The 27,580-nt window shown below is 51.4% G+C and overlaps 3 protein-coding genes across 11 annotated transcripts in view; 2 read left to right on the top strand and 1 right to left on the bottom strand.

Moving 5' to 3' along the window:
- ACOX1 (acyl-CoA oxidase 1) overlaps positions 1 to 344 on the bottom strand; it is a 38,283-nt gene extending 37,939 nt beyond the window's left edge. The window contains exon 1 of the mRNA XM_058428770.1: positions 33 to 344. Coding sequence (XP_058284753.1) covers positions 33 to 141 — 109 coding nt within the window. The 5' untranslated portion in view covers positions 142 to 344. The remainder of the gene's footprint in view (positions 1 to 32) is intronic.
- TEN1 (TEN1 subunit of CST complex) lies at positions 308 to 22,149 on the top strand. Of its 5 annotated transcripts, none has more exons than XM_058428839.1 (5): positions 323 to 583; positions 6,371 to 6,489; positions 10,506 to 10,603; positions 13,967 to 14,124; positions 21,706 to 22,133. In XM_058428839.1, exons 3-5 carry the CDS (start codon positions 10,512 to 10,514, stop codon positions 21,825 to 21,827), a joined length of 372 nt encoding a protein of 123 aa, XP_058284822.1. In that variant the 5' UTR covers positions 323 to 583; positions 6,371 to 6,489; positions 10,506 to 10,511; the 3' UTR covers positions 21,828 to 22,133. The 5 variants fall into 5 exon arrangements, with proteins under 5 accessions (XP_032033692.1, XP_058284822.1, XP_058284823.1 ...); XM_058428840.1 differs by having other exon boundaries at positions 10,453 to 10,603; XM_032177801.2 differs by lacking the exon at positions 6,371 to 6,489 and having other exon boundaries at positions 308 to 583; positions 21,706 to 22,149.
- CDK3 (cyclin dependent kinase 3) lies at positions 21,952 to 27,580 on the top strand. 5 transcript variants are annotated; one of them, XM_058428833.1, is made up of 8 exons: positions 21,952 to 22,054; positions 22,996 to 23,121; positions 23,453 to 23,530; positions 23,601 to 23,721; positions 23,827 to 23,997; positions 24,090 to 24,191; positions 24,775 to 24,978; positions 26,878 to 27,494. In XM_058428833.1, the coding sequence occupies exons 1-8, from the start codon at positions 21,999 to 22,001 to the stop codon at positions 27,001 to 27,003; spliced, it is 984 nt and encodes a 327-aa protein (XP_058284816.1). In that variant the 5' UTR covers positions 21,952 to 21,998; the 3' UTR covers positions 27,004 to 27,494. The 5 variants fall into 5 exon arrangements, with proteins under 5 accessions (XP_058284816.1, XP_058284812.1, XP_058284813.1 ...); XM_058428829.1 differs by lacking the exon at positions 21,952 to 22,054 and adding an exon at positions 22,480 to 22,586 and having other exon boundaries at positions 22,992 to 23,121; positions 26,878 to 27,580; XM_058428830.1 differs by lacking the exon at positions 21,952 to 22,054 and adding an exon at positions 22,480 to 22,586 and having other exon boundaries at positions 22,992 to 23,121; positions 23,842 to 23,997.

The raw sequence follows: 27,580 nt of genomic DNA, 5'->3' as shown, positions 1-27,580 counted from the left end.
GAAAGGAGGGAAGTCTCGCCCGCCGCCCTCACCGATCTCTCGGCGGCGCCGGGTTTTCTCGGGGCTGCCGTCCAGGATGTGTGTAAGCAGCTCCGGGTTGAAGCTGGCGGAATCCCGCTCCCTGCGCAGGTCCGGGTTCATGGCGACGGCCAGCTGGCAGAGAAGTAAGCACCGACCGAGGCGGCAGTGACAATCTAAATCCGCAGCTCCAGCGCCGGCCGGACCCTATGAGGCAGCCTCAGTACGGCGCAAGTCCCCGCCTCCGCTCGCCCGGCCCGCCCCGGCACGCCCCTTCTTTCTCCGCGGCCCTTCGGCGCGTGAGTGACAGCGGCCCAAACGGAGGGGGCGATGTCCGCGGCGTGACTGGGGCCGGTCGCGGGGCAGACTAATCCCCTGCTCCTGGCCAGGGGAGGCTCCCGAGCGGATCCTCGGGAAAGGGGCTCCGAAGGTCAAGAAATTGCCCTGCTGGGCGTCCGGGGAGTGGGAAAGTAAAGCACTTTTTGTATCCCGCCCCCCCCCCGTCACGTGACCACGCGGGGCGGAAAGAAGAAATCCGACGACCCGGCGACGCCGCCTGGAACAGGTTGGCTGAGGCCTTGGGAAGGGGGCGGGACAACAAGGCTGAGGAGGGACTGCGCCTGCGCTTGTCTCCCGCCCCGCCCCTCTCCGACCTCCCCATCCCCCCACCCCCCAGTCCCCCCACCCCCCAGTCCCCCCACCCGGCCTCCGTTACGCTTCCGGGTCCGTGCGCCTAGGCCTCTCGGAAATGAGAGTGGTCGGGAGACTCAGGAGTCTGGGGCGGGAGATGGGGCTTTGCGGAATTGCTAGGGAGGGTCATTTGGGCTTTGGCCAAATCCACCCGGATTGGAGAATGGGACGGGAACCAAAGTCTCTTTGGGGAGAGGCTCCAGTTACATTTTGTTAAGATAATGGCGTCTTTACTGGCAGAGGCGTGGGTTCCGGGGCCCTGGGTGTGGGATTGTGAGTGCTGCCCGCTGTTTAAGGGGTGGACGCGGACTTTGAATGAGGCCGAGCGGGCGGTGCTGCTCTAAGCCTTCTGTCTGGGAAACCAGACATTTCCCCCCCAACCTGGCAGTTACTAGAGGTCTTGGAATCCAGACTTCTTTGCTTTCGCCATTATCGTCATCAAAGTGGGAAATGCACACTTGCTGTTAAAACCTAGTGTAGGGCCGGGCGCGGTGGCTCACGCCTGGGATCCCAGCACTTTGGGAGGACAAGGCGGGCGTATCACTTGAGCCTAGGAGTTCAAGACCGGCCTGGGCAACATGGCAAAATCCCATCTCTACAAAAAATACCAAAAAATTAGCTGGGTGTAGTGGCATACGCCTGTAGTCCCAGCTACTCTGAAGGCTGAGATGGGATGGTGGCTTGAGCCCCGGAGGTGGAGGTTGCGGTGAGCCAAGATTGTGACATTGCACTCCATCCTGGGCAATATAGTGAGACCCTATCTCTACAGAAAAAAAAAGCAAAAACAAAAAACAGTTCTGCCCAGTGGGATTGTAGACGAGGGAGATTCAGGGATCTGTTGAATCATCTCTAGTCATTTTTCTTTTTTTTGAGACGGAGTCTCGCTCTGTCGTCCAGGCTGCGTGTGGTGGTATGATCTCAGCTCATTGCAACCTCCACCCCCTGGGTTCAAGCGATTCTCCTATCTCAGCCTCCCGAGTAGCTGGGATTATAGGGGCTCGCCACCACACCCAGCTAATTTTTGTATTTTTAGTAGAGACAGGATTTTGCCATGTTGGCCAGGCTGGTCTCGAATTCCTGACCTCAGTTGATCCACCTGCCTCGGCCTCCCAAAGCTCTGGGATTACAGGCGTGAGCCGCCGCACCTAGCCTGTCTGTAGTCTGTGTAATACTATGACTTTGGTTTTCTTAGAAGAAGTAAAACTACGAGAGATGCATAACATTCATAATTTGAATAATATAACTATAATACCCACTCTTAACCCCTAGGACCTCAGGATCCTCATTTGTCTTATTAAGATGCTGATCTCAGGCCCCTTCAACAGCAGAGAGGGTGTCTAGTTTATTCTCTGTACCTGGCACAGTGCCTGCCCCACTAAAGGTGCTCAGGAAATCTTTGTAGAGTGAACAAATGGCTACTTGACAGCTGACCTTCTAGTTCTAATATTCTAGGAAACCAATTGCTCTTAATGGAACAATGATAATGGGTGTACTCAGCATTGAATAGAAAAGACTTAGATGAAGAGCTAAATTTGGTGAGTTTTTATTTTGAAATAATTTCAAATTTACACGAGAATTACAAGAATAGAACAAAGAACTTCTGTGGCTTTAACGCTTTTTTTTTTTTTTTTTTTTTTTTTTTTTTTTTTTGAGATGATGTCTTCCTCTGTCACCCAGGCTGGAGTGCAGTTGCATGATCTCAGCTCACTGCAACTTCCGCCTCCTGGGTTCAAATGATTCTCCTGCCTCAGCCTCCAGAGTAGCTGGGACTACAGGAACGTACTACCACACTTGGCTAATTTTTTTGTCTTTATTAGAGGCAGGGTTTCACCATGTTGACCAGGCTGGTCTCCAACTCCTGGCCTCATGTGATCTGCTCGCCTCAGCCTTCCAAAGTGCTGAGATTACAGGCGTGAGCCACCTTGCCTGGCTGGCTGACATTAACACTTTTAAAGTGTATAAACCCGTTGTTTTGTAGTGTTGGGTCTCAGAAAAAAATACCCCAAAATGAAGGCCTCAGAAGCAACCCACAAAGCAAGTTGTTTTTTTTTTTTTACCTTCTGCCCTCCTCTCCCTCAGGCCCATTCTCCCCCGAGGCTAGCCAGAGAAGTTAGAATCCTCTTCCCCAAGGCAGGTCATAGAAAACAGAGTCCTTTACCCCCAAAGCCAGCCATAAAACCCTAAATATAGGCTGGGTGCGGTGGCTCAGGCCTATAATCCTGGCACTTTGGGAGGCCAAGTCAGGTGGATTGCGAGGTCAGGAGATCGAGACCATCCTAGCTAACACAGTGAAACCCTGTCTCTATTAAAAATACAAAAAAAGCCGGGCGAGGTGCCACGTGCCTGTAGTCCCAGCTACTCGGGAGGCTGAGGCAGGAGAATCGCTTGAACCGGGGAGGCAGAGGTTGCAGTGAGCCGAGATTGCACCACTGCATTCCAGCCTGGGCGACAGAGTGAGACTCCGTCTCAAAAAACAAAAAACAAAAAACAAAAAAAAAAAAACCCGCTAAATATATTACTCTTAATTTTCCCTCCTTCTTTCGGTGTACAAACTGGCCAAAAAGAAATTATCTGACCTATGTTGTTTGACTGTAGGCCATAAGACTCCATTCCAGAGAGGGTCCTGCCCCACACCCAGAAGGAAGGAAAGCCTGCTGCATGAGGCCAAGAAGAATCTAGACAGACAGGCCTTGCTGGGCCTCCCCACTCAGTCTATCATTAGATCATACCTTTTATGTTCAATCATTTGCATAAAAATGTACAATTTCCCCCGTATCTTTGGGTCTGCCTTCTGAAGGCTCCCATATGTACATGTTACATAAATTTGTACACATTTTTGGCTATTACTCTGCCTTTTGTAAGTTGATTTTTTGCAGTGAAACTTCAGAGGGCCCCTTGGCACCTACAGTAGAATGCCCCTTAATTCGGATTTGTCTGATATTTCTTCATGATTAGATTCAGATGATGCATTTTTGGCAGGAATACCACACGTGATTAATGGGAGAAAAGGCATACACATGTATTTGATCATAGTTTTGCTTTGTTTTGTTTTGTTTGAGACAAGGTCTTGCAATGCAGCGGCGCAACCATAGTTCACTGCAGCCTCAAACTCTTAGGCTCAAGCATTGATCATAGTTTTATTTATTTATTTATTATTTTTTCAGACAGAGTCTGGCTCTGTCACCCAGGCTGGAGTGCAGTGGCATGATCTCGGCTCACTGCAGCCTCCGCCTCCCGGGTTCAAGCAATTCTCCTGACTTAGCCTTCCCTATAGCTGGAATTACAGGCACCCACCATCATGCCTGGCTAATTTTTGTATTTTTAGTAGAGACGGGGTGTCACCACGTTGGCCAGGCTAGTCTCGAACTCCTGACCTCAAGTGATCTGCCTGCCTTGGCTCAAAAAAAAAAAAAAAAAGAAAGAAAAGAAAGAGGCCCGGTGAGGTGAGGTGAGGTGGCTCACGCCTGTAGTCCCAACACTCTGGGAAGCCGAGGTGGGTGGATCACCTGAGGTCAGGAGTTCATGACCAGCCTGGCCAACATGGTGAAACCCCGTCTCTACTAAAAATACAAGAATTAGCCAGGCATGGTGGCACGTGCCTGTAGTCCCAGCTACCCAGGAGGCTGAGGCAGGAGAATCGCTTGAACCCGGGAGGCGGTGGTTACAATGAGCCGAGATCCCGCCACTGCACTCCAGCCTGGCGGACAGAGCTAGACTCCATCTCAAAAAGAAAGAAATAAAGAAAGAAAGGGAGGGAGGGAGGGAGGGAAGGAAGAGAGGGAGGGTAATCATTATACCAGCAAACTCCTCCCTTGGTGAGAATTGCATAGCAATCCCAGCATCCTCCCCACCTCTTTTTCCCCCAGATCCACCAGAAAAACAGGAACATCTAGTGGGGACACTCCTTTGGTCCCCTCATGTTAGTGAGCACACACTCGTGTACACTAGCCCTTCGTAATTGTTATCTCCCGCTGTTTTAGACAACCAGTGTTTTCATAGCCTATGCCACTTCTATAACCACCTGAGGGGTTCCTGCAGTACAAACAAAATCATTTCATGGAGAGCATGGCATTACAGTCAAGAAAGAGTTTAATGGACACAGCTGGCCACACCACGTGGGAGTTGGTATTATTAGTCAATCTCCTGGAAGGCTCAGAGATTAGACATTATTTAAATGTAGTTTCGGGGAAGGGGTGGTGGCAGCTAGGCAATGGGTGCTTGCTGCTGATTGGTTGGGGGTGCAACCTTAGGGGTGTGGCAAATGGTCCTCCTGCAGGCTGAGTCACCTCTGAGGGGGGCTGCAGGAGTGGTTGGTGGGGTCCACGTGGAGTTGTTGGTGTCAGACATGCAAAAAACCTGAAAAGATATCTCCAAAGGCCTATCTTAGGTTCTGCAGTAGTGATGTTATCTGCAGGAGTAACTGGGGAAGTTGCCTAGCTTGTGACCCCTGGAATAATGGCTGGCACTCTTAGCAGAGTTCGGGCTTCTCTGTGCTCCTAGCCTGGTCTCTCATTAGCTTTACAAAGGTGGCTGTGTTTTAGGGAAGGGCTATTTTCATTTAAACTATAAACTAAGTATCTCCCAAAGTTAGCTTGGCCCAAACCCAGGAATAATTAAGGGCAGCTTAGAGGCCAAAGGCAAGAGGGGGACGGGCTAGATCATATCTCCCCCGCAGCCCTAATTCTCTCACTGATACAATTTTTGCAAAGGACATCTTACTTCTCCATCAAACTATGACTCTGAGGAGGAGGTCTTTTTGCTCATTGTTGGACATTATGGGCTGTACAGTGTGTTCCTTGTTCTGAAGAAATAATGGTCGGCTTTCCAAATCTGTGCACTGTCTGTTGTTCTGCTTTTTCATTTTTTTTTTTTTTTTTTTTTTTTTTTGAGACGGAGTCTCGCTCTGTCGCCCAGGCTGGAGTGCAGTGGCGCAATCTCGGCTCACTGCAAGCTCCGCCTCCCGGGTTCACGCCATTCTCCTGCCTCAGCCTCTCCGAGTAGCTGGGACTACAGGCGCCCGCCACCACGCCCGGCTAATTTTTTTGTATTTTTAGTAGAGACGGGGTTTCACCGTGGTCTTGATCTCCTGACCTCGTGATCCGCCCGCCTCGGCCTCCCAAAGTGCTGGGATTACAAGCGTGAGCCACCGCGCCTGGCCTCATTTTTTTTAATTTAGTTTTTTTTGTGAGACAGCGTCTCACTCTGTCACCCAGGCTGGAGTGCAATGGTGCAAATCATAGCTCACTGCAGCCTCGACCTCGCAGACTCAAGCGATCCTCCCATCTCATCCTCCCAAGTAGTTGGGATTACAGTCATGCCCCACCACACCCAGCTAATTTTTATATTTTTAGTAGAGACGAGGTTGCCCTCAAACTCCTGAGCTCAAGTGATCTACCCGCCTCAGCCTCCTCAAGTGCTGGGATTATAGGCATGAGCCACTGCATCTGGCCTTGTTCTGATTGTTTTGAAGCATTTGTAGCTTCTAGCAGGCAAGCAAAGCCCAGTCCAGAGTCACTGTCTGTTCCTGTCAAGGAACAGAGTTCAGTGGTACTGCCCCAGAGCTGCCAGCATGAGTCTCACTTGCCAGCTATGATCAGGACCTTCCACCATGTTATCTGCACCATAGCCACAGTCAGTCTCTGTCTCTTTTGCTGACAAACAGAACAGTTCTTCCTGGCACTATGTGCCTGAGAGGGTGCAAGAGGAACGTGTTGATGAAGAGTCAAATTCGGCAAGGTGCGGTGGCTCACGCCTGTAATCCCAGCACTTCGGGAGACCAAGGTGGGTAGATCATCTGAGGTCAAGAGTTCGAGACCAGCCTGACCAACATCGTGAAACCCTGTCTCTACTAAAAAAAATTACAAAAATTAGGGCATGGTGGCGGGCGCCTGTAGTTCAGCTACTTGGGAGGCTGAGGCAGGAGAATCGCTTGAACCCGGGAGGCGGAGGTTGCAGTGAGCTGAGATTGTGCCGCTGAACTCCTGCCTGGGCGACAGAGCGAGACTCTGTCTCAAAAAAAAAAAAAAAAAAATTAGCTGGGTGCGGTGGTGGGTGCAGCTACTTGGCAGGCTGAGGCGGGAGAATGGCTTGAACCCCGGAGGCAGGGGTTGCAGTGAGCTGAGATCGTGCTGAGATGGAATTGTTCCCTTGACCCCCTTGGTTCCCTGGTTGGGAACTGGAGTGACTCGTTTCACTCAGCCTGCTGCTGGCCATTGCTCAAGAGAGAGAGCATCCCAGCAAGCAAGTGCAGGAACAGGAGGGAACAAACCAGCCCTTCCTCCTCTCTGGCGGGAGCAGGCTCTGTGCAGAGCCTGCGGCAGCATCCAAGCCTGTGCCTCTCGGCACCTGGGTTCTTGTCTGGCATCCAGGAAGAATCAGGTCACACAAACAGATTGAAGGGTAGTATATGCTGAGGATTTTATTGGGTGATGGCTCTTAGCCGGATGGGAGTTGAAAAGGGGATGGTGTGGGAAGAAGGTGATCTTTCCCTGAAGTGACACCCTTTGAAGTTAGCTGCCTCTATCTGTAGCCTCTGACACGCAGTTGCTGCTTCTCTGCTCACTGCTCAGCAGCTTGTGTCCCCGACCATCAGCCCTGGGGAGAGGCCCCATAGATATGGGGTCATATCTATGATGGGACACCAGCCCTACTAGGCGGGCAACAGAGCAAGACTCTGTCTCAAAAAAAGTGAAAAAATAAAATGGGCCGGGCACGGAGGCTCACGCCTGTAATTCCAGCACTTTGGGAGGCCAAAGCGGGCGGATCACAAGATCAGGAGATCGAGACCATCCTGGCTAACATGGTGAAACCCCGTCTCTACTAAAAATACAAAAAATTAGCCGGGCATGGTGGCGGGTACCTGTAGTCTCAGCTACTCAGGAGGCTGAGGCAGGAGAATGGCGTGAACCCGGGAGGTGGAGCTTACAGTAAGCCGAGATCGCACCACTGCACTCCAGCCTGGGCAACAGAGCAAGACTCCGTCTCGAAAAAATAAATAAATAAATAAAAAAATAAATAAATAAATAAAAATAAATAAATAGTTGAAGGCAGCCATACGCACCTGTAGTCCCAGCTATTGGGAGACTGAGGCAAGGGGAATCACTTGAGCCCAGGGGTTTGAGGCTGCAGTGAGCTATGATCCCAGCAGTGCACCCCAGCCTTGGTGACAGAGTGAGACCTTGTACAGGCACATGCCTCATACACACATTTGGGTCAATGACAGAGCGCATATGCACAGTGGCCCAAAAGATTATACGACACCATATTTTTTACTATTTACCATTTTTTACCGTTTTTTTCTCCTATGTTTGGATATGTTCAGATATACAAATACCATTGTGCTACAGTTGCCTCCAGTGTTCTGTACAGCCACACGCGGTGCGGGTTGATCGCCTATGAACAATAGGCTCCACCGTACAGCACCAGGGGTGCAGCAGGCTGTACCATCTAGGTTTGTGTAAGTACACAGTGATGTTCACACAATGATGAAATCACCTAACTGCATTTCTGAGAACACATCTCTGTTTTTTTTTTTGTTGTTTTTTTTTTTTCAGACGGAGTCTTGCTCTTTCACCCAGGGCGGAGTGCAGTGGCACTATCTCGGCTCACTCGCCTCCCAGGTTCACGCCATTCTCTTGCCTCAGCCTACCGAGTAGCTGGGACTACAGGCGCCCGCCACCACGCTCGGCTGATCTTTTGTATTTTTAGTAGAGACGGGGTTTCACTGTGTTAGCCAGGATGGTCTTGATCTCCTGACCTTGTGATCTGCCTGCCTCAGCCTCCCAGAGTGCTGGGATTACAGGCGTGAGCCACCGTGCCCGGCCACATCTCTGTTGTGTGAATGCGTGTCTGTAATCGTAACAGAGATCATATAGCCCACAAAGCTGAAAAATATACTATGTACTCGTTTATAAACCCCTGTTTTATGGGATTGGAAGGAATAGGTTACATAGAGATTGGAGTGGAACAATACTTCTCCACATATCATTTTATTTTATTTATTTTATTTTATTTTATTTTTTATTTTATTTATTATTTTTTGAAACTGAGTCTCTCTCTTGCCCAGGCTGGAGTACAGTGGTGCGAGCTCAGCTCACTGCAACCTCTGCCTCCCGGGTTCAAGCGATTCTCATGCCTCAGCCTCCCAAGTAGCTGGGATCACAGGTGCATGCCACCATGCCCAGCTAGTTTTTGTATTTTCAGTAGAGACGGGGTTTCACCAAGTTGGCGAGGCTGGTCTTGAACTCCTGACCTCAAGCGACCCACCCACCTCGGCCTTCCAAAATGCTGGGATTACAGGTGTGAGCCACTGCGCCCAGCCTAATTTTGTGTTTTTAGTAGAGATGGGATTTCACCGTGTTGGCCAGGCTGGTCTCAAACTCCTGATCTCAGGTGATCTGCCCACCTCGGTCTCCCAAAGTGCTGGGATTACAGGCGTGAGCCACCGCACCCGGCCTTTTAATGTTTTTACAGACAGGGCCTCCCTCTGTCATCCATGCTGGAGTTCAGTGATGCTCTCATAGCTCACTGCAGCCTCGAACTCCTGGGCTCCAGCGATCCTCCCATCTCAGCCACCCGAGTTTCTAACCTGCCAAATTTTTTTCTTTTTTGTAAAGTCAGGAAGTAGCTTTGTTCTCAGGCTGGTCCTGAACTTCTGGCCTCAAGCAGTCCTCCCACCTTGGCCTCCCAAAGCACTGGGATTACAGGTGTGAGCCACCATTCTGGGCCACACACTAGCTTTTTAAATATTGTTTTGGTTTATTATTATTTTGAGACAGGGTCTTCCTCTGTTGCCCAGGCTAGAGTGTAGTGGTGTGATCATAGCTCACTGCAGCTTCAACTTCCTGTGGTGAAGTGATCGTCCTGCTTCAGCCTCCTAAGTTGCTGGGACTACAGGTGAGAGACACCACACCTGGCTAATTTTTGTATTTTTTTTGTAGAGATGTGGTGTTGCCATGTTGCCCAGGCTGGTCCTGAAGTCCTAGTCTCAAGGGATCTACCTGCCTTGGCCTCCGAAAGAGCTGGGATTACAGGCATGAGCCACTGTGCCTGGCCTAATGTTTTAATTTTTTCATAGAGATGAAGTCTCACTACGTTGTCAAGGCTGGTCTATGTTTGTTTGTTTTTTTGTTTTGTTTTGCTTTGTTTTTTGAGACGGAGTCTCGCTCTTGTTGCCCAGGCTGGAGTGCAATGGCACGATCTCGGCTCACCAAAACTTCCGCCTCCTGGGTTCAAGCTATTCTCCTGCCTCAGCCTCCCAAGTAGCTGGGATTAATAGGCATGCATCACCACGCCCAGCTAATTTTGTATTTTTAGTAGAGGCAGCGTTTCTCCATGTTGGTCAGGCTGGTCTTGAACTCCTGACCTCAGGTGATCTGCCCGCCTCAGCCTCCCAAAGTGCTGGGATTATAGGCATGAGCCACTGCACCCGGCCATGTGTTTTTTCTTTTTTTTTAAATACATGAATGCATATTATATCAAAAAAATTTTTTTTCTTTTTTTATATATATTTTTATTATACTTTAAGTTCTAGGGTCCATGTGCACAATGTGCAGGTTTGTTACATATGTATACATGTGCCATGTTGGTGTGCTGCACCCATTAACTCGTCATTTACATTAGGTATATCTCCTAATGCTATCCCTCCCCCCCCAAATTTTTTTTTTTAATTTTAAAACACTGCCCGCTGGAGTTAGTCTTCAAGATGCTGTTGGTCTCATATATCTGCTAATCTCTGTTTTGTAGTCTAATCGGTTTATCAGGAATCTTCAAAATCCATCTCAACTATTTGGTTACAGAAGCCCATGATGCTGCCCAAACCTGGGACCTATTACTTCCCCTGGGAGGTCAGTGCAGGCCAAGTTCCTGATGGGAGCACACTGAGGACATTTGGCAGGTGAGAACGGTTATTTTTTTCACTGGTGGGGGTGATGATATGTTAAATGTCTTTCTCTGTCCCCCCCAAAAAAAAAAAATTAGAAAAGGCTGGTGTCAAACTCCTGGGCTCAAGCGATCCTCCTGACTCAGCCTCCCAAAGTGCTGGGATTACAGGGATGAGCCACTGTGCCCGGCCTCTCCTAAACTTAAAATAATTATTGTCTCATAGTTACAGCGGCTCAGGAATTTGGGAGTGGTTTAACTGTTTGGATCTGGCTCAGGGTCGCTCATGGGAGTGGCATCCGGATGTTGGCCAGGGCTGCAGTTATCTGGAGGCTTGACTGGGGCCAGGACCTCTACTTCCAAGGTGGCTTGTTCACATTTGGCAAATTAGTGCTGGCTCTTGGCAAGATAACTCAGTTCCAGACAATGTGGATTTCTCTGTAGTTCTGTGTGAGGGTCCTCATAACACAGCAGTTTCTGCCAGAAGCAGTGACCAAGAGAAAGAGCAGGGTGAAAACCACAATGTCTTTCATGACTTAGCTTCCAAAGTCAGTCTCAGTCATTTCTGCAATATTCTACTGATTACACAGGTCAGCCTTACTCAGCATCGTAGAGGATACACAAGGATGTAAATATCGGGGGTGAGAATCACAGGGGACCATCTTAGAGACATGTGTACATACATATAGAAGTATTTTAACATAGGCCAGGTGCGGTGGCTCATGCCTCTAATCCCAGCACTTTGGGAGGCCGAGGCAGGCAGATCACCTGAGGTCAGGAGTTTGAGACCAGCCTGGCCAAAATGGCGAAACCCTGTCTCTACTAAAAATACAAAAATTAGCCGGGCTTGGTGGTGGGTGCCTATAATCCCAGCTACTCAGGAGGCTGAGGCAGGAGAATCGCTTGAACCCAGGAGGTGGAGGTTGCAGTAAGCTGAGATTGCGTCACTGCACTCCAGCCTGGGGGACAGGGTGAGACTCTGTCTCAAAAAAAAAAAAAAAAAAGAAAGTAGTGTTTTAACCTAGGCCGGGTGGGGTGGTTCACGCCTGTAATGCCAACACTTTGAGAAGCCAAAGTGGGCAGATCACTTGAGGTCAGAAGTTCAAAACCAGCCTGGCCAACATGGTGAAACCCTGTCTCTATAAAAAATACAAAAATTAGCCAGGTGTGGTGGCAGGCGCCTGTAATCCCAGCTATTCGAGAGGCTGAGGCAGGAGAATTGCTTGAACCCGGGAGGCAGAGGTGGCAGTGAGCCGAGATCATGCCATTATGCTCCAGCCTGGGTGACAAGAGTGAAATTCGGTCTCAAAAAAAAAAAAGAAATATTTTAACCTAGTTAAGGGCTGGGTGTGGAGGCTCGCACCTGTGATCCTAGCACTTTGGGAGGCTGAGGTAGGAGGATTACTTGAGTCCAGTAGTTCGAGACAAGCCTGGGCAACATGGTGAAACTCTGTCTCTACAAAATATACGAAAAATTAGCCAGGCATGGCAGTGTGCACCTGTAGCCCCAGCTACTGGGGAGGCTGAGGTGGGAGGATCACCTGAACCTGGGAGGTCTAGGCTGCAGTGAGCCGAGATTGCACCACTGCACTCCATCCTGGGTGACACAGTGAGATCCTGCCTCAAAAAAAAAAAAAAAAAGAAGAAGAAAGCAATATTTTAACCTAGATGAGATCCTATTGTATTACTATATTGTAGCATTTATCTACTTAGCTGTGTATGGTAGACCCAGTGCCATGTCAGACATGTAGACCTACATCATCATTTTGAATGGGTTCCATTTTGTTTCACTGTGGTGATATTGCATCATTTACTTAGCCAATTCTTTTTTTTTTTTTTTGAGACGGAGTCTCGCTCTGTCACCCAGGCTGGAGTGCGGTGGCGCGATCTCGGCTCACTGCAAGCTCCGCCTCCCGGGTTCACGCCATTCTCCTGCCTCAGCCTCTCCGAGTAGCTGGGACTACAGGCGCCCGCCACCACGCCCGGCTAATTTTTTTTGTATTTTTAGTAGAGACAGGGTTTCACCGTGGTCTCGATCTCCTGTGGCCTCCCAAAGTGTGGTTACAGGGTTAGACCACCGGCTTTCCTTTTTTTTTTTTTTTTGAGTGAGTCTCATTTGTCGCCAGGTGAGTGTTTTTTTTATTTTTTAGTAAAAAAGGTGTTTCACCATCTTGGCCAGGCTGGTCTCGAACTCCTGACCTCGTAATCCACCCACCGCGGCCCCCCAAAGTGCTGGGATTACCAGCATGAGCCACCATGCCCAGCTAGATATTCTTATGATAGGGGAAAACATCTGGATCTTTACTTCACAACATACAAAAAAAAATTTACACTGTGTCATAGATTACAAGCTAAAACTGAAATGTCTCAAGTAAATAGGAGAATATCTTTACAACCTTGAGTAAGCAAAGATTTCTTTTTTTTTTTTTTCTATTTATAGCATTTATAGCCCATATTGAAAAAGAAAAGATGGCCAGGTACAGTGGCTCATGAGTGTAATCCCAGCACTTTGGGAGGCTGAGGCAGGTTGGTCACTTGAGCCCAGGAGTTGGAGACCAGTGTGGACAACATAGCAAAACCCTGTCTGTACAAAAAATTTAAAAAATTAGCCAGGTGTGGTGGCAAGTACCTTTAGTCCTAGCTACTCAGGAGGCTGAGATGGGAGGATTGCTTGAGCAGCCTGGAAGGTCAAGGTTGCAGCCTGGGATACAGAAAAAAAAAGAAAGAAAGGAAAAAAAAGATTTTTTAGACAAGACATAGAAAGCAAAAGTCATAAAAGAAAAAAATGATCAGGTGTGGTGGCTCATACCTATAATCCCAGTACTTTGGGAGGCTGAGGTGGATGGATCACTTGAGGTCAGGAGTTGGAGACCAGCCTGGACAATATGGTAAAACCCCTTCTCTACTAAAAATACAAAAATTAGCCAGGACTTGTGGCAGGCACCTGTAATCCCAGCTACTCGGGAGGCTGAGGCACAAGAATTGCTTGAACCCAGGAGGCAGAGGTTGCAGTGAGCCAAGATTGCTCCATTGCACTCCAGCCTGGGCAACAAAGCGAGACTCCATCTCAAAAAAAAAAAAAAAAAAAAAAAAAGAAAAAAATGAATAAACTGATCATCAACAAAATTAAAAGCTTCAGCTTATCAAAATATGCCGTAAAGAAAATTAAAGGCAAGGAGATGAAAATTAAAAGGAATTCCTTCACATTCTACAATGTAGACTTGAAAAATTTTTTTCTGGTTTGTTGCTGCAATTTGCATTTCTGTGATGAGACTGAGGCTGAACACTTTTCTATAGATTTCTTGGCCATGCAAACCTTTTGAGCGTGGTGGTGATTCTACATATGGGTGGAAATTATTGCATTTCCTCTGCCTTCCAGGTTGTGCCTCTATGACATGATGCAGTCCAGAGTAACACTGATGGCTCAGCACGGATCCGATCAGCACCAGGTTCTTGTCTGTACCAAGTTGGTGGAGCCCTTCCACGCCCAGGTGGGCTCCCTGTACATCGTCCTCGGGGAGCTCCAGCATCAGCAGGGTGAGCTGTGGCCTCACACCCCCTTTCTCATCCTGTGGCCTGAGCTGGGGCAGTCTTTGGGGCAGTCAGTGAGAAATGGGCTCCTGACCCAACAGCAGTGTCTCATCGGGGTTAACATTTCTTCCAAATCAGCCCACAAGTTCAAGGACTCTTGAGGATTCAACTCAGAGTGGACTGGCCACATGGTGCCAACTCAAAGACACGGTGGCTGGTCAGGAGTTCGAGACCAGCCTAGCCAACATGGCGAAACCTCGTCCCTACTAAAAGTACAAAACTTAGCTGGGCGTGGTGGCATGTGCCTGTAGTCCCAGCTACTCAGGAGACTGAGGCAGGAGAATCACTTGAACTCGGGAGGTAGAGGTTCCAGTGAGCCAAGATCGTTCCACTGCATTCCAGCCTGGATGACAGAGTGAGACTCCGTCTCAAAAAAAAAAAAAACAAAAACAACGACAGGTACAGTGAAGAGATGGTCCCCCATGGGGAAGTGAGAACGAGGAGAGAGAAACCACTAATTTCTCAAGGCCTACAACACACCAGGCCTGATGTGAGGCAGCTTGCCTAGATCTTTTTGAATTTGCCTGTCAGCCCTTAATCTGAGTCTTAAAAAATTTTTTTTTTTAGTTTTTTTGAGACAAGATCTCTCTCTGTTACCCAGGCTGGAGTGCAGTGGTATGATCACAGCTCACTGCAACCTCCACCTCCGGGGCTCATGAGGCGCCCACCTCAGCTTCCTGAGTAGCTGGGACCACAGGCACGCACCACCACACCTGGCGAATTTTTAAATTTTCTGTAGAGACAAGGTGTCATTATTTTGGGATGAGGGATCTGCCTGCCTTGGCCTCCTGAAATGCTGGGATTACAGGTGTGCAGCACCAAACCCAGCCTTACTTCTGATTTCTTTTTTTTTTTTTTTTTTTTGAGATGGAGACTCGCTCTGTCGCTCAGGCTGGAGTGCAGTGGCGCGATCTTGGCTCACTGCAAGCTCTGCCTCCCGGGTTCACGCCATTCTCCTGCCCCAGCCTCCCGAGTAGCTGGGACTATAGGCGCCCGCCACCATGCCCAGCTAATTTTTGTATTTTTAGTAGAGATGGGGTTTCACCATGCTGGCCAGGATGGTCTCGATCTCTTGACCTTGTGATCTGCCCGCCTCGGCCTACCAAAGTGCTGGGATTACAGGCGTGAGCCACCACGCCTGGCCTGGAAAGTTCTTTAGAGAAGAGTCACAGCGAATGAACACAGGAGAAATCCATAAATTCAAAGTCATCACTTTAAAAGCCCTGACAAAATAAAAAATCCAGGCAACAGTCCTCGCTAGTGGCCAAAATCATTAGGAAACATTTTGATGGGATCATTGTGATGGAGGGACCCGCCGGCAGTGCCTGGGCCGGCCTGATCAATGTCAACGTGATAAAATCAGAAGGTCAAACATCATGTACCTCCGACGTGAGGCATGAGGAAGACACACATAGCACCACGTCTGGTGGGTCCTTGCCAAAAAAATTGAACCTGAAGCTAATCAGGCCTCAGAGGAAGTAGCCTGTTTCTGGGTACTGGCTAGTTTACTACTCTTAGAATTTGCATCACAACCTGTTTTTTGTGGGGTTTTTTCTTAAAACATTTTTGTCGCTGGGCGCAGTGGCTAACACCTGTAATCCTAGCACTTTGGGAGGCTAAGGCAGGAGGATCACCTGAGGTTGGGAGTTCAAGACCAGCCTGACCAACATGGAGAAACCCTGCCTCTACTAAAAATACAAAATTAGCTGGGCGTGGTGGTGCATGCCTGTAATCCCAGCTACTCTGGAGGCTGAGGCAGGCGAATCGCTTGAACCCAGGAGGTGGAGGTTGCTGTGAGCCGAGATCATGCCATTGCACTCCAGCCTGGGCAACAAGAGCAAAACTCCGTCTCAAAAAAAAAAAGAAAAGAAAAATTTTGTCTTGATTTTCTTTTTTTTTTTTTTTTTGAGACGGAGTCTCACTCTCTCACTCTGTCACCCAGCCTGGAGTGCAGTGGCGTGATCTCAGCTCACTTCAACCTCCGCCTCCCGGGTTCAAGCGATTCTCCTGTCTCGGCCTCCTGAGTAGCTGGGATTACAGGCGCCTGCCACTGTGCCTGGCTAATTTTTGTATTTTTAGTAGAGACGGGGTTTCACCATCTTGGCCAGGCTGGTCTTGAGCTTCTGACCTCGTGATCCACCTGCCTCAGCTTCCCAAAGTGCTGGGATTACAAGCATGAGCCACCGCGCCCGGCCTGTCTTGATTTTCTAAGTCATACATGCTCATCATTCACGGAGGGAACTTGGAATCAAAGATGAGGAGGTGGGAGGAGAGCATCCGGGCTGACTGTGCTCTGTCCGCCCTGACCTCTAGCCTGGGCAGAGGGGGCACCCTGTGGCTGCTTTAAACCTCCCTGTGAAAGCCAAGTGTGGTGGCTCATGCCTGTAATCTCAGCACTTTGGAATGCCAAGGAAGGAGGATTGCTTGAGATCAGGAGTTCAAGACCAGCCTGAGCAACATAGTGAGACCCCCATCTTTACAAAAATTAAAAAATTATCCAGGTGTGGTGGCACAGGCTTGTAGTCCCAGTTACTTGAGAGGCTGAGGTGGCAGGATTGCTTGAGTCCGGGAGTTCAAGGTTACAGTGAGCCGAGATTGCTCTACTGCACTCCAGCCTAGATGACAGAGTGAGACCCTGTTTCAAAAAAAAAAAAAAGTCCAGGGGTGGTTGCTCACACCTGTAATCCCAGCACTTTGAGAGGCTAGGGAGGGAGGATCGCTTGAGCCCAGGAGTTCAAGACCAGCCTGGGAAAGGTAGCAAGAGCCTGTCTCTCCAAAATAGTAATAAATAAATAGAAATAAAACCATAAACCTTCCTGTGCCAGGCCCAAAGTCCTGTGGGGACACAAAGGTTGATCAGATATGAATCCTGCCCTGTGGCCAGACTGACAGTTCTGAGGACAGGTGAGAAGTCACCTTTCTGAAATGTTTGCATAAGAGCTAGCTAAGAAGACCAACAGGTGAAGACATGCTGGGGTGTGATAAAAACCCACAGACCTGACACCCGCTGGCACCATCCAAAGGTCCAAGGGCCCCCTGTTCTGGAACTAAGTTGTGGGGCACAGCCTTTCCCAGGCCTACTCCAGAGGCACTCGGAGCACGCCCGGGCTGAAGGGCACTGGACCACAGCAAGCAGCTGCCTAGAAGCCCTCGCCATGCATCCTCTGCCTTCTGCTTTTCTCTCACTGCACCCGTGCACTTTGCCCTCAGAAACCTTCCTGTGTGGCTGGGCTCAGGGACTCACTAATCTAGCATGTTCGGAGGCTGAGGTGGGAGGATCACTTGAACCCAGGAGTTTGAGACCAACTTGGGCAACGCAGAGAGACTCCATCTCTACAAAAATGAAAATATTAGCAGGGTGTGGTGGCTTGTGCTTTTAGTCCCAGCTACTTGGGAGGCTGAGGCAGGAGGATGGCTTGAGGCAGGAGTTTGATGCTGCAGTGAGCTATGATCATGCCACTGCACTCCAACCTGGGTGACAAAATGAGACCCTGTTTCTAAAGACAAAGAAAAGAGGCCGGGCACAGTGGCTCATGCCTGTAATCTCAGAACTTTTGGGAGGCTAAGGCTGGTGGATTACTTGAGTCCAGGAGTTCAAGACCAGCCTGGAAGCTGGGTGTGGTGGCTCACGCCTGTAATCCCAGCACTTTGGGAGGCTGAGGTGGGTGGATCACTTGAGGTCAGGAGTTCAAGACCAGCCTGACCAACACGGTGAAACCCTGTCTCTACAAAAAATACAAAATTAGCTGAGTGTGGTGGCGCATGCCTGTAATCCCAGCTACTCGGGAGGCTAAGGTAGGAGAATCGCTTGAAACTGGGAGGCGGAGGTTGCAGTGAGCTGAGATCACGCCATTGCACTCCAGCCTGGGCGACAAGAGCAAAACTCCATCTCAAAAAATAATAATAATAATAACCAGCCTGGGTAACATGGTGAAACCCCGTCTCTACAAAAAATGCAAAAATTAGCAGGATGTATTGTTGCACACATGCCTGTAGTCCCAGCTACTGGGGAGGCTGAGGTGGGAGGATCACTTGAGCCAGGGAGGTGGAAATTGCAGTGAGCTGAGACTGTACCACTGTACTCCAGTCTGGGTGACAGAGTAAGACCCTGTCAAAAAAAAAAAAAAAAAAAAAGAAGAAAGAAAGGAAAGAAAGAAAGAGAAAAGAGAAGAGAAGAGAAAGGGAGGGAGGGAAACCTTCCTGTGTGTCCCCTGTGCACCTCCCTCTTCAAGCATCCTTACAGCTCCGGGACTTGCCCAAACCTTCCTCCCCAAACTACACACCCACAGAGTCTGGAGCAGGGCCCAAGTTTCCCCGGCTCCTCGGGTTGTGTCAGCATCACACATCCCTCCCTGTCTCCCTGCTACCAACCAGTTCCGCCACTGTGCACCTCTGCCCCAATTCCACCTCCCACGCCTGCTGCTGCACCCTGGACTTGTTTTCCTGAAATTGCATGCCATCCACTCTCCCTTCTACTTCTGCTGCGTCCCTCTTGCCCTATCAGGACCTGTAGACTCGGGACTCCTGGGCTTTCTCCCCCACCTCTCTTCCCCGTTGGGCCTCACTACCATTTCAGCCACTTTCCTGGCAGCTTCACTCCTGTCCCGAGAACCCAGCCTCCACCCTTCTGGTCCTGCCAACTGTTGAGTGCAGAAAGATCACAGAACTCCCAAGGATTCAGAGCTCAATGATTTCAGGGGCTCACTGGGGTTCCCCTGCTCTGCCTAGAAATCCTTCCTGTGTCCTGGCCACACCCCCCTCCCAGGCGCCACCACAGCTAGTCCAGAAATTCCCCTGCCTCATAAGAACCCACTTCCTCTCCTCCCCTGTCCCTCCCAGCTTATTGCTTTATGTCCCAGCTAGAATTGCGGCCACAGGCAGCCGTTCTTCCTCCTACAATGAGACACTGAAACAGCCACCATTAGCTCCTTCCTCTAGTCTAAGAGGAAGCGGGGTCCCTCCTACCTAAGGGGTTACCACAGTTCCCTCTCCACATATAAGGCGTTCAAGCCTCCTCTATATGGAAATAATAGTCTCAAGGACAAGAAGTCATCTTCTACACTAGAGTCCGACCTGCCTGCCCATGACCTTCCCTCCCATTGCAGACAAACCTCCTAAAAGAACATCTGTGCTCCGTATAACCCCTTCCTCTCCCCAGGCCTCACCCCACTGCATTCTGACTGCTTTTTATAACCCAGGCCCTTCTTCTTTGCTCCAGGTTCTTTATCTTTTTTTTTTTTTCCTGAGATGGAGTTTCGCTCTGTCGCCCAGGCTGGGAGTACAGTGGCACGATCTCCACTCACTGCAACCTCTGCTTCCCAGATTCAAGCGATTCTGCCTCAGCCTCCCTAGTAGCTGGGATTACAGGCATGCGCCACCACACCAGCTAATTTTTGTCTTTTTAGTGGAGACAGGGTTTCACCATGTTGGCCAGGCTGGTCTTAAGCTCCTGACCTCAGGTGATCCGCCCGCCTCAGCCTCCCAGAGTGCTGGGATTACAGACGTGAGCCACTGTGCCTGGCCTTTTTCCTTTCTTTCTTTCTTTCTTTTTTTTTTCTTGAGACAGAGTCTCACTCTGTTGCCCAGGCTGGAGTGCAGTGGTGCAATCTTGGCTCACTGCAACATCCACCTCCCCGGTTCAAGTGATTCTCGTGCCTCAGCCTCCCAAGTAGTCGGGCCTGGGTAATTTTTGTATTTTTAGTAGAGACAGGGTTTTGGCATGTTGGCCAGGCTGGTCTTGAGCTCCTGGCCTCAAGTGATCCACTTGTCTTGCCCTCCCAAAGTGTTGGGATTACAGTGTTGGGAGCCACCGTGCCTGGCTCCGATTCCCCTCTGACCTGTGTCAGCACTGGGTCTAACAGAAGCTGAGACACACAGGCAACCTCATGTTTCAAATGAGTTCATTGTCTAAGGGTAGCCTGTGTAGACAGCTGGAATGTAGGCAGGATGACACCCTGAATTCTGCCCTCAGGCTGTGCTATAAATGACCTAGACTAGCAGAAAGGGCAGGCACAGCCTTGATCTCAAACAGCATCGAAAGAAAACAGTGTAATAGCCTAGAACATTGCATCTATTTATTTATTTATTTTGAGACAGAGTCTCACTCTGTCGCCCAGGCTGGAGTGCAGTTGTGCGATCTCCACTCACTGCAACGTCTGCCTCCCAGATTCAAGCAATCTCATGCCTCAGCCTCCCAAGTAGCTGGGTTGACAGGTGCCAGCCACCACACCTGGCTAATTTTTGTATTTTTAGTAGAGACGGGGTTTTGCCGTGTTGGCCAAGCTGGTCACGAACTCCTGACCTTAGGTGATCCACCCGTCTCAGAAATCTACTTATTAAAGTGCTCAGAGAGCAGAAAGAGCATGAGTGCAAAAAAATTTTTTAACCTTTTTTTTTTCTCTTGCAAGCTATGACTGGAGAAAAAGGAAAGAAAGAAAGAAAAGAAAAAAAAAAACGTCAGCAACGCACAGTGGCTCACACCTATAATCCCTGCATGTTGGGAGGACAAGGCGGGCAGATCACTTGACCCCAGGAGTTTGAAACCAGCCTGGGCAACATGGCGAGACCTCATCTCTACAAGAAATACAAAAATTAGCCGGGTGTGGTGGTGCATCCCTGTAGTCCCAGCTCCTCAGGAAGCTGAGATGATCACCTGAGCCTGGGAGGTGGAGGCTACATTGAGCCGTGATTGAGCCGCTGCATTCCAGCCCAAGTGACAGAGCGACACCCTGTCTCAAAAAAAGAAATTTTTTTTTTAGGTGGAGTCTTGCTCTGTCACCCAGGCTGGAGTGCACTGGCGTGAACTTGGCTCACTGCAACCTCCACCTCCTGGGTTCAAGCAATTCTCCTGCCTTAGCCTCCCGAGTAGCTGGGATTACAGGCATGCACCACTACACGCTGCTTTTTAGTAAAGATGGGGTTTCGTCATGTTGGCCAGGCTGGTCTTGGACTCCTGACCTCTCAAGTGTTCCACATGCCTCGGCCTCCCAAAGTGCTGGGATTACAGGCGTGAGCCAGTTCACCTGGCAAAAGAAAGAAAATTTGTAAAACGTCTCTCCCAGATGTCTTTCCTGTTTGGTGCCACCTGAACAGTGGCAAACCTTTCCATTATGTATCAGGTCACCACCACATCTGCTAGAAGCCCCCCTAGTCCAGGGTGGGATGACCTGCTCCTATAAAGCCAAACTTACCGGGAGCTCAGTCTCTTGGATTCTTAAAATATGGGTGTCTCTTTTCTCCTGGTTCCTGATGACATTGTTTCCCAAGGTGCCATGGGGGCCTTTCCCTCAGTCCAGAGGGGTTTTCTGGCCACCTGCTAAGTTCCAGACACGGGCCTACTGTGCATGAAAGGCCCATGGTTCTAGGCCCAAATAATTGCCTTTGCCCCATATGCCGTCGTTATTGTCCACACCGCTTGCTGCCAAAACCCAGGACTGGGCTGTGGAGGGAACAGCTGGAATGCACCTTGGAGGACGTTGTTGACACGCCACTCAGTCCACTGCTCGTGCCCCGGTGTTTGTCTTGCAGAGGGAGGCTCCGTGGTGAAGGCGCGCGTGCTGACCTGTGTGGAGGGGATGAACGTGCCCTTGTTGGAACAAGCCATCCGGGAGCAGAGGCTGTACAAGCAGGACCGGGGCGGCGGCCAGTAGGAAGCAGCAGCCCAGCAACACCCTCACCTGCTTCCGAGCCCAAACCCTCTGGAGCTGTGGGAGCCCCGGAGAGCACAGACGCCTCCCCGGCGACGGCCTTGTCTGGAGCCCGAAAGCAGAGGGGCGGGTGGTGAATCCAGCCCCTTCCCCTACTTTGGGATTGGCTCAGCAATGAGAGCCCAGAAAGCACGCCATAAATCCGACAGGCCCACCCCGGGAGACTGCAGGTGGCCGAGCTTGGGCACCGGGGGGCCGTGCTTGGTGTGGGGCCATGGAGGGTTCCATGAGGTTCTGGTGAATAAAGGCCCAGGGGGCGTGCTCTCCAAGTGTGCTCGTGGTGCAGCGCCGGTGGGGGCCAGGAGGGGGAGCTGCAACCTGGGCTGTGGGCTGCAGCCTCTCAGGGCTTCTGGTGAATTCTGGGCCTGGGGCCTCAGGGGAGGGTTCCAGGGGCCCAGGGGCTGGGGTGGGGGGCCCAGGTCAGGGGCCCAGGACGCAGGGGTCTGCCCCTGGCCAGGCTCTGCCTTCCGAGGAGGCTGAGCGTCGTCACACGGGCCGTGCCGAGGCCCTGGGCCCTGACTGTGCAGCCTAAGACAGGACTGTAACTTTAAGACCCTCCTGACCCCTGACCTCTGCCCCCAGTGGCCCTGGCCCCTGTGCAGCCCTTCCTGGCCGCCATGTGTCCCCAGAGCCTGAGCCTGGCTGGGCTGGGCAGTGACCCGGGTGGGAAAGGGTGGTCTTGCCCTCTAAGGCCTGGCACAAGTGAGAGGCCTGGGGGTCCATGCTGGGCTGGACTGGGCGAGGGGTGGCCTCTGACTTCCTGGCGGTTCTGGCTGGGATGGGCAGGGGGCTGGGTGGGAGAGTGTGGGCCCTGCCCTCTGAGGCCGGGCATGGGCAAGAAGCCTGGGGGTCCTGGCTGAGCTGGGCTGGGTGAGGGGTGGCCCCTGACCCCCTGGGGGTCCGGGCTGGGCTGAGCGAGGGGCGGTCTCCGACCCCCAGCCAGGTTCCCAGGCAGGATGAGCTGGGGTTGGGGTGGCTAGGCCATGGACCTTGGGAGCTGGGCGGTCTGGGCGGGGCTGGGCTGGGCAGGGCGCCACATGGAGGCTGGAGGAGCAACGGGAGCGCTGGGCGTGGGGCGCAAATGGCCCAGCGCCTTCTGTTTCCCAGGCAGCTCTGTGGCCATGGATGTGTTCCAGAAGGTAGAGAAGATCGGAGAGGGCACCTATGGGGTGGTGTACAAGGCCAAGAACAGGGAGACAGGGCAGCTGGTGGCCCTGAAGAAGATCAGACTGGATTTGTGAGTGCTGGGACGGCCCCTGAGTTACCCACCCTGGGCCTTCACAACCTGGGCACTCCCTGATCCGTTCTCTCCTTCCTGGAGTCCACATTTAACTCCTCCGGGTGCTGCCCGGCAGCCCTTACCCGCCCTCCCCCAGCTCACTGCCTTCTGACCAGCCTTTGCCGGGACCCTGACTGTGGAGTTTGGTGGATGGCGTGCCAAGGAGCACAGGTCTCCATTGCCGGGGCCCTGGTCATTCTGTGGCGATAAGGAGAAGCCGATCCCCTTGGCTGGAAGTGCCCTTCTTGGCCCAAGTCTCTGCCCACAGCTGTGCCCTTGTTTCTTGCAGGGAGATGGAGGGGGTCCCAAGCACTGCCATCAGGGAGATCTCCCTGCTTAAGGAACTGAAGCACCCCAACATTGTACAGTGAGTTGGGGATTGAGGTGGGGAAGCTGGGATGGCGAAGGTAGCATCCTGACTGCCATCTCCCTGCCAGACTGCTGGATGTGGTGCACAACGAGAGGAAGCTCTATCTGGTGTTTGAGTTCCTCAGCCAGGACCTGAAGAAGTACATGGACTCCACCCCAGGCTCAGAGCTCCCCCTGCACCTCATCAAGGTAGGGAAGGAAGGGCGGGGAAGGAGAGGTGACACCCCGTCCCTGCCATCCCTGTCCACGCAGCGCCTCTGCTCAGTTGCCTCCACCTCGCGCTCGTTTCTCCAGAGCTACCTCTTCCAGCTGCTGCAGGGGGTGAGTTTCTGCCACTCACATCGGGTCATCCACCGAGACCTGAAGCCCCAGAACCTGCTCATCAATGAGTTGGGTGCCATCAAGCTGGCTGACTTCGGCCTGGCTCGAGCCTTCGGGGTGCCCCTGCGCACCTACACCCACGAGGTATTGCAAGACAAAGAGGAGAGAGGGGCAGCAGGAGGAGTGTCACCCATGCACTCAGCCACCCCGAGTGATGCTGTTTCCTTGCCCTGCAGGTGGTGACACTGTGGTATCGCGCCCCCGAGATTCTCTTGGGCAGCAAGTTCTATACCACAGCTGTGGATATCTGGAGCATTGGTTGCATCTTTGCAGAGATGGTAGAGAGAGGGGCACACATGGCCACAGGGTGCCACAGGCAGGGTCCTACTGGGGTTGGGTGGGGCCCACTGATGCTTCCATTCGAGGTGGATTAGAGTGTTTGGGGCTGGACATGGTGGCTCACGCCTGTAATCCCAGCACTTTGGGGGGCTGAGATGGGAGGATTGCTTGAGCCCAGGAGTTTGAGACCAGCCTGGGCAACATAACAAATCCCCAGCTCTTAAAAAAATACAAAAATTAGCTGGGTGTGGTGGTGCATGCTTGTAGTCCCAGCTACTCGGGAGGTTGAGGTAGGAGGATTGCTTGAGCCTGTGGTTGAGGCTGCAGTGAGCTGTGATCATGCCACTGCACTCTAGCCTGGGTGATAGAGCAAGACTCCGTCTCTATTTTTTAAAAAAAGGTGTTTGGTACTGGCTAAAGGACTGAGGAAGGTAGCCTTATTCCAAAAGAGGCCAGAATTCTTTGCACAGTCATGGGAAAGATATCTTGACAGGCCTCTCCCTGGGTCTGGCCACCTATCTGGTATTGGATTCTGTATAACAAAGTGGTGGACCTCACACCTTCTCTTCTTCCCCATTTCAGGTGACTCGAAAAGCCCTGTTTCCTGGTGACTCTGAGATTGACCAGCTCTTTCGTATCTTTCGTATGCTGGGGACACCCAGCGAAGACACATGGCCCGGGGTCACCCAGCTGCCTGACTATAAGGGCAGCTTCCCTAAGTGGACCAGGAAGGGACTGGAAGAGATTGTGCCCAATCTGGAGCCAGAGGGCAGGGACCTGCTCATGGTAGGTGCATGTGGGCTCTAGCTGCTGCTCCGACTACAATGTCCCCTCATCAACCAGCCTCTTACATAACCCTGGCACTTTCTGAGTCCAAGGCCAGGGTCTCTTTCCTGACCCTTGTACACAACTGGCTTGGGTATACTGATTGTTCAACCTGGAAGCCTCCCGTAGGATAAGTGCAGTATTTATCTTCCCTGTGAAAGTGGCGCTCATTGAGTTAGCTCTGTCTTTACTTTATGCTGTGCTACACGCCCTTTTTCCCTAGTTGTCTTGTGTGTTTGGTTATTCTACTTTGTGGACATTACTGCTCCATCTAAGCTATATGCCTCCCCAGGCTGGGGCCATACCTTCTTTTTTTTGAGATGGAGTTTTGCTCTTATTGCCCAGGTTGGAGTGCAATGGCATGATCTCAGCTCACTGCAACCTCTGCCTCCTGGGTTCAAGTCATTCTCCTGCCTCAGCCTCCCGAGTAGCTGGGACTACAGGTGCCTGCCACCACACCCAGCTAATTTTTGTATTTTTTTAAAAATAGAGACAGGGTTTCACCATGTTGGCCAGACTAGTCTTGAACTCCTGACCCCAGGTGATCTGCCCACCTTGGCTTCCCAAAGTGCTGGGATTAGAGGCATGAGCCACTGTGCCTGGCTGGGGCCCCTCGTTCTACTGCCTGGCTGTTCCCCTGTGACTCCTACAGTGGTCAGTCTTCAGAACAGGCTGTTCCCTACTGCCCGGGCCCATGCCACGGTTCTCACTCACCCCTCCTGTTGGTGTCTTGAGCTGGCCCAGGCCAGACTGCCCAGGAAGTCTCTGGCAGAACCGTCCATTTTTTTTTTTTTTTTTTTTTTCGAGACAGGGTCTCAGTCTGTCACTCAGGCTGGAGTGCAGTGGTGTGACCATGACTCACTGCAGCCTTGACCTCCCAGGCACAAGCAATCCTACCATCTCAGCCTCCTGAGTAGCTGGGACCACAGGTACATGCCACTATGCCTGGGTACCTTTTGTATTTTTTTGTAGAGACAGCGTTTCACCATGTTGCCCAGGCTGGTCTGGAACTCCTGGGCTCAATTGATCCTCCCACCTCAGCTTCCTGAGTAGCTGAGACTATAGGGGTGCACCACCATGCCCAGCTAATTTTATTTTTGTAGAAATGGGGTCTCACTATGTTGCTCAGACTGATCTCGAACTCCTGGGCTCAAGCAATCCTCCTGCCTTGGCCTCTCAAAATGCTGGGGGGATCACAGGTGTGAGCCACTGCGCCCGCCCACCATCCATTCTTGCCCACAAAGTCTTGGAGCCACATGTCTCTCCTTAATCTGGTGTTGAGAGGAAGGTGGGTCAGTATTTTCATCTTCAGGCTGTGTGTCCAGCTCTCCAGAAGTCTCTGTGTATTGTCTACCCGCCCAACGGTAGCAGGACGGCACGGACTCCAGCCAAGGCCCCGAGCCCTCCAGCTGGGCTACTCCACCACAGGGGGTCCTTCCACATCCTGTCTGGGTTTAGGGACTCTAGGGCAGAGGGCTGGACAGGTTTGGCCTCTTGGAGCATCAGTCTCCACGCCCCCACTCAGGGTTCCTCCCTGGACAGCTTCAGTCCCCTGCTTCCTGATACGTAGGGTTCTGTGCTCTTCCCGACTAGAAGCAGGGTGGGACCTGGGACCCTCCCCGAGAAGGGGGGTGACTCAGCTTCAGTGGCCTGAGGAGACCTGGGTAACTCGTTAGGACTGTCCAGATTCCAGGAGTGTCCAGAACTGGCTGGAGAGCTGGGAGGTCGTGGCTTCGTGCGGTTCTGGGTTTGAGGGCAGCCAATTTGGGGCCCAGGCCCTTGATCTGGGACCTGGGAGGGGAATTTCTCACCCCACCCTGGCTGCACCCAGACCACATCTTCTTCCTTCTTTCTTCCTAGCAACTCCTGCAGTATGACCCCTGCCAGCGGATCACAGCCAAGACTGCCCTGGCCCACCCATACTTCTCAACCCCCGAGCCCTCCCCGGCCGCCCGCCAGTATGTGCTGCAGCAATCCTGCCATTGAGAATGTCAAGGCCACACTCAGATCCTCTCTCGAGCAGCTGCTGCCCCGGCTGCGTCCTACCCATTGCCGAGAGAGGATGCATCTGGGGAGAGCAAAGCACTAAGGAATTTAGCATCAGCCTGCAGAGGGCTGAGTCTGGGTTAGTCCCGCCCGCAGGTTAGCGAGATCCTGTGTTGTTTTTTGGGTTTGACAGTGCCGTTTCAAAATAGAGGCACAGATGCTCCATGCACGAGGGGTCCCCGGGCACTGGAACAAGTGCCAAGTTGAAGGCAGGGGGCCTGCCAGAGCTGGGTGTGGGTATTCAGGCCCTCACCTGCCCCGCCTGCAGGGCCAGACCGTGAGGAAAGGGCGCCCCCTGCTGGTCTTTTTGGATTTAAAATGTTTGGGGGGAGAGTTGAGTTCCAGTTCAGAGCCCCAAGTTAAACAGGAGGGAGTGAGGGAGAGGAGAGAGGGCATTCCCCGGATCCCAGGAGAGCTGGGCTATGGCTGCACTAAGGAGTTGTTCCTTCACCTGAGATGTGCTTCTTTTGGTTCATTTCTGGCTTGACAACAAGAAATAAACGTGGTATGTTCCTGA

The sequence above is a fragment of the Hylobates moloch genome, unplaced genomic scaffold, assembly GCF_009828535.3.
Source record: "Hylobates moloch isolate HMO894 unplaced genomic scaffold, HMol_V3 SCAFFOLD_15, whole genome shotgun sequence".
Classification (NCBI taxonomy): Eukaryota; Metazoa; Chordata; class Mammalia; order Primates; family Hylobatidae; genus Hylobates; species Hylobates moloch.
This window is presented reverse-complemented; position numbering and strand designations above follow the sequence as displayed.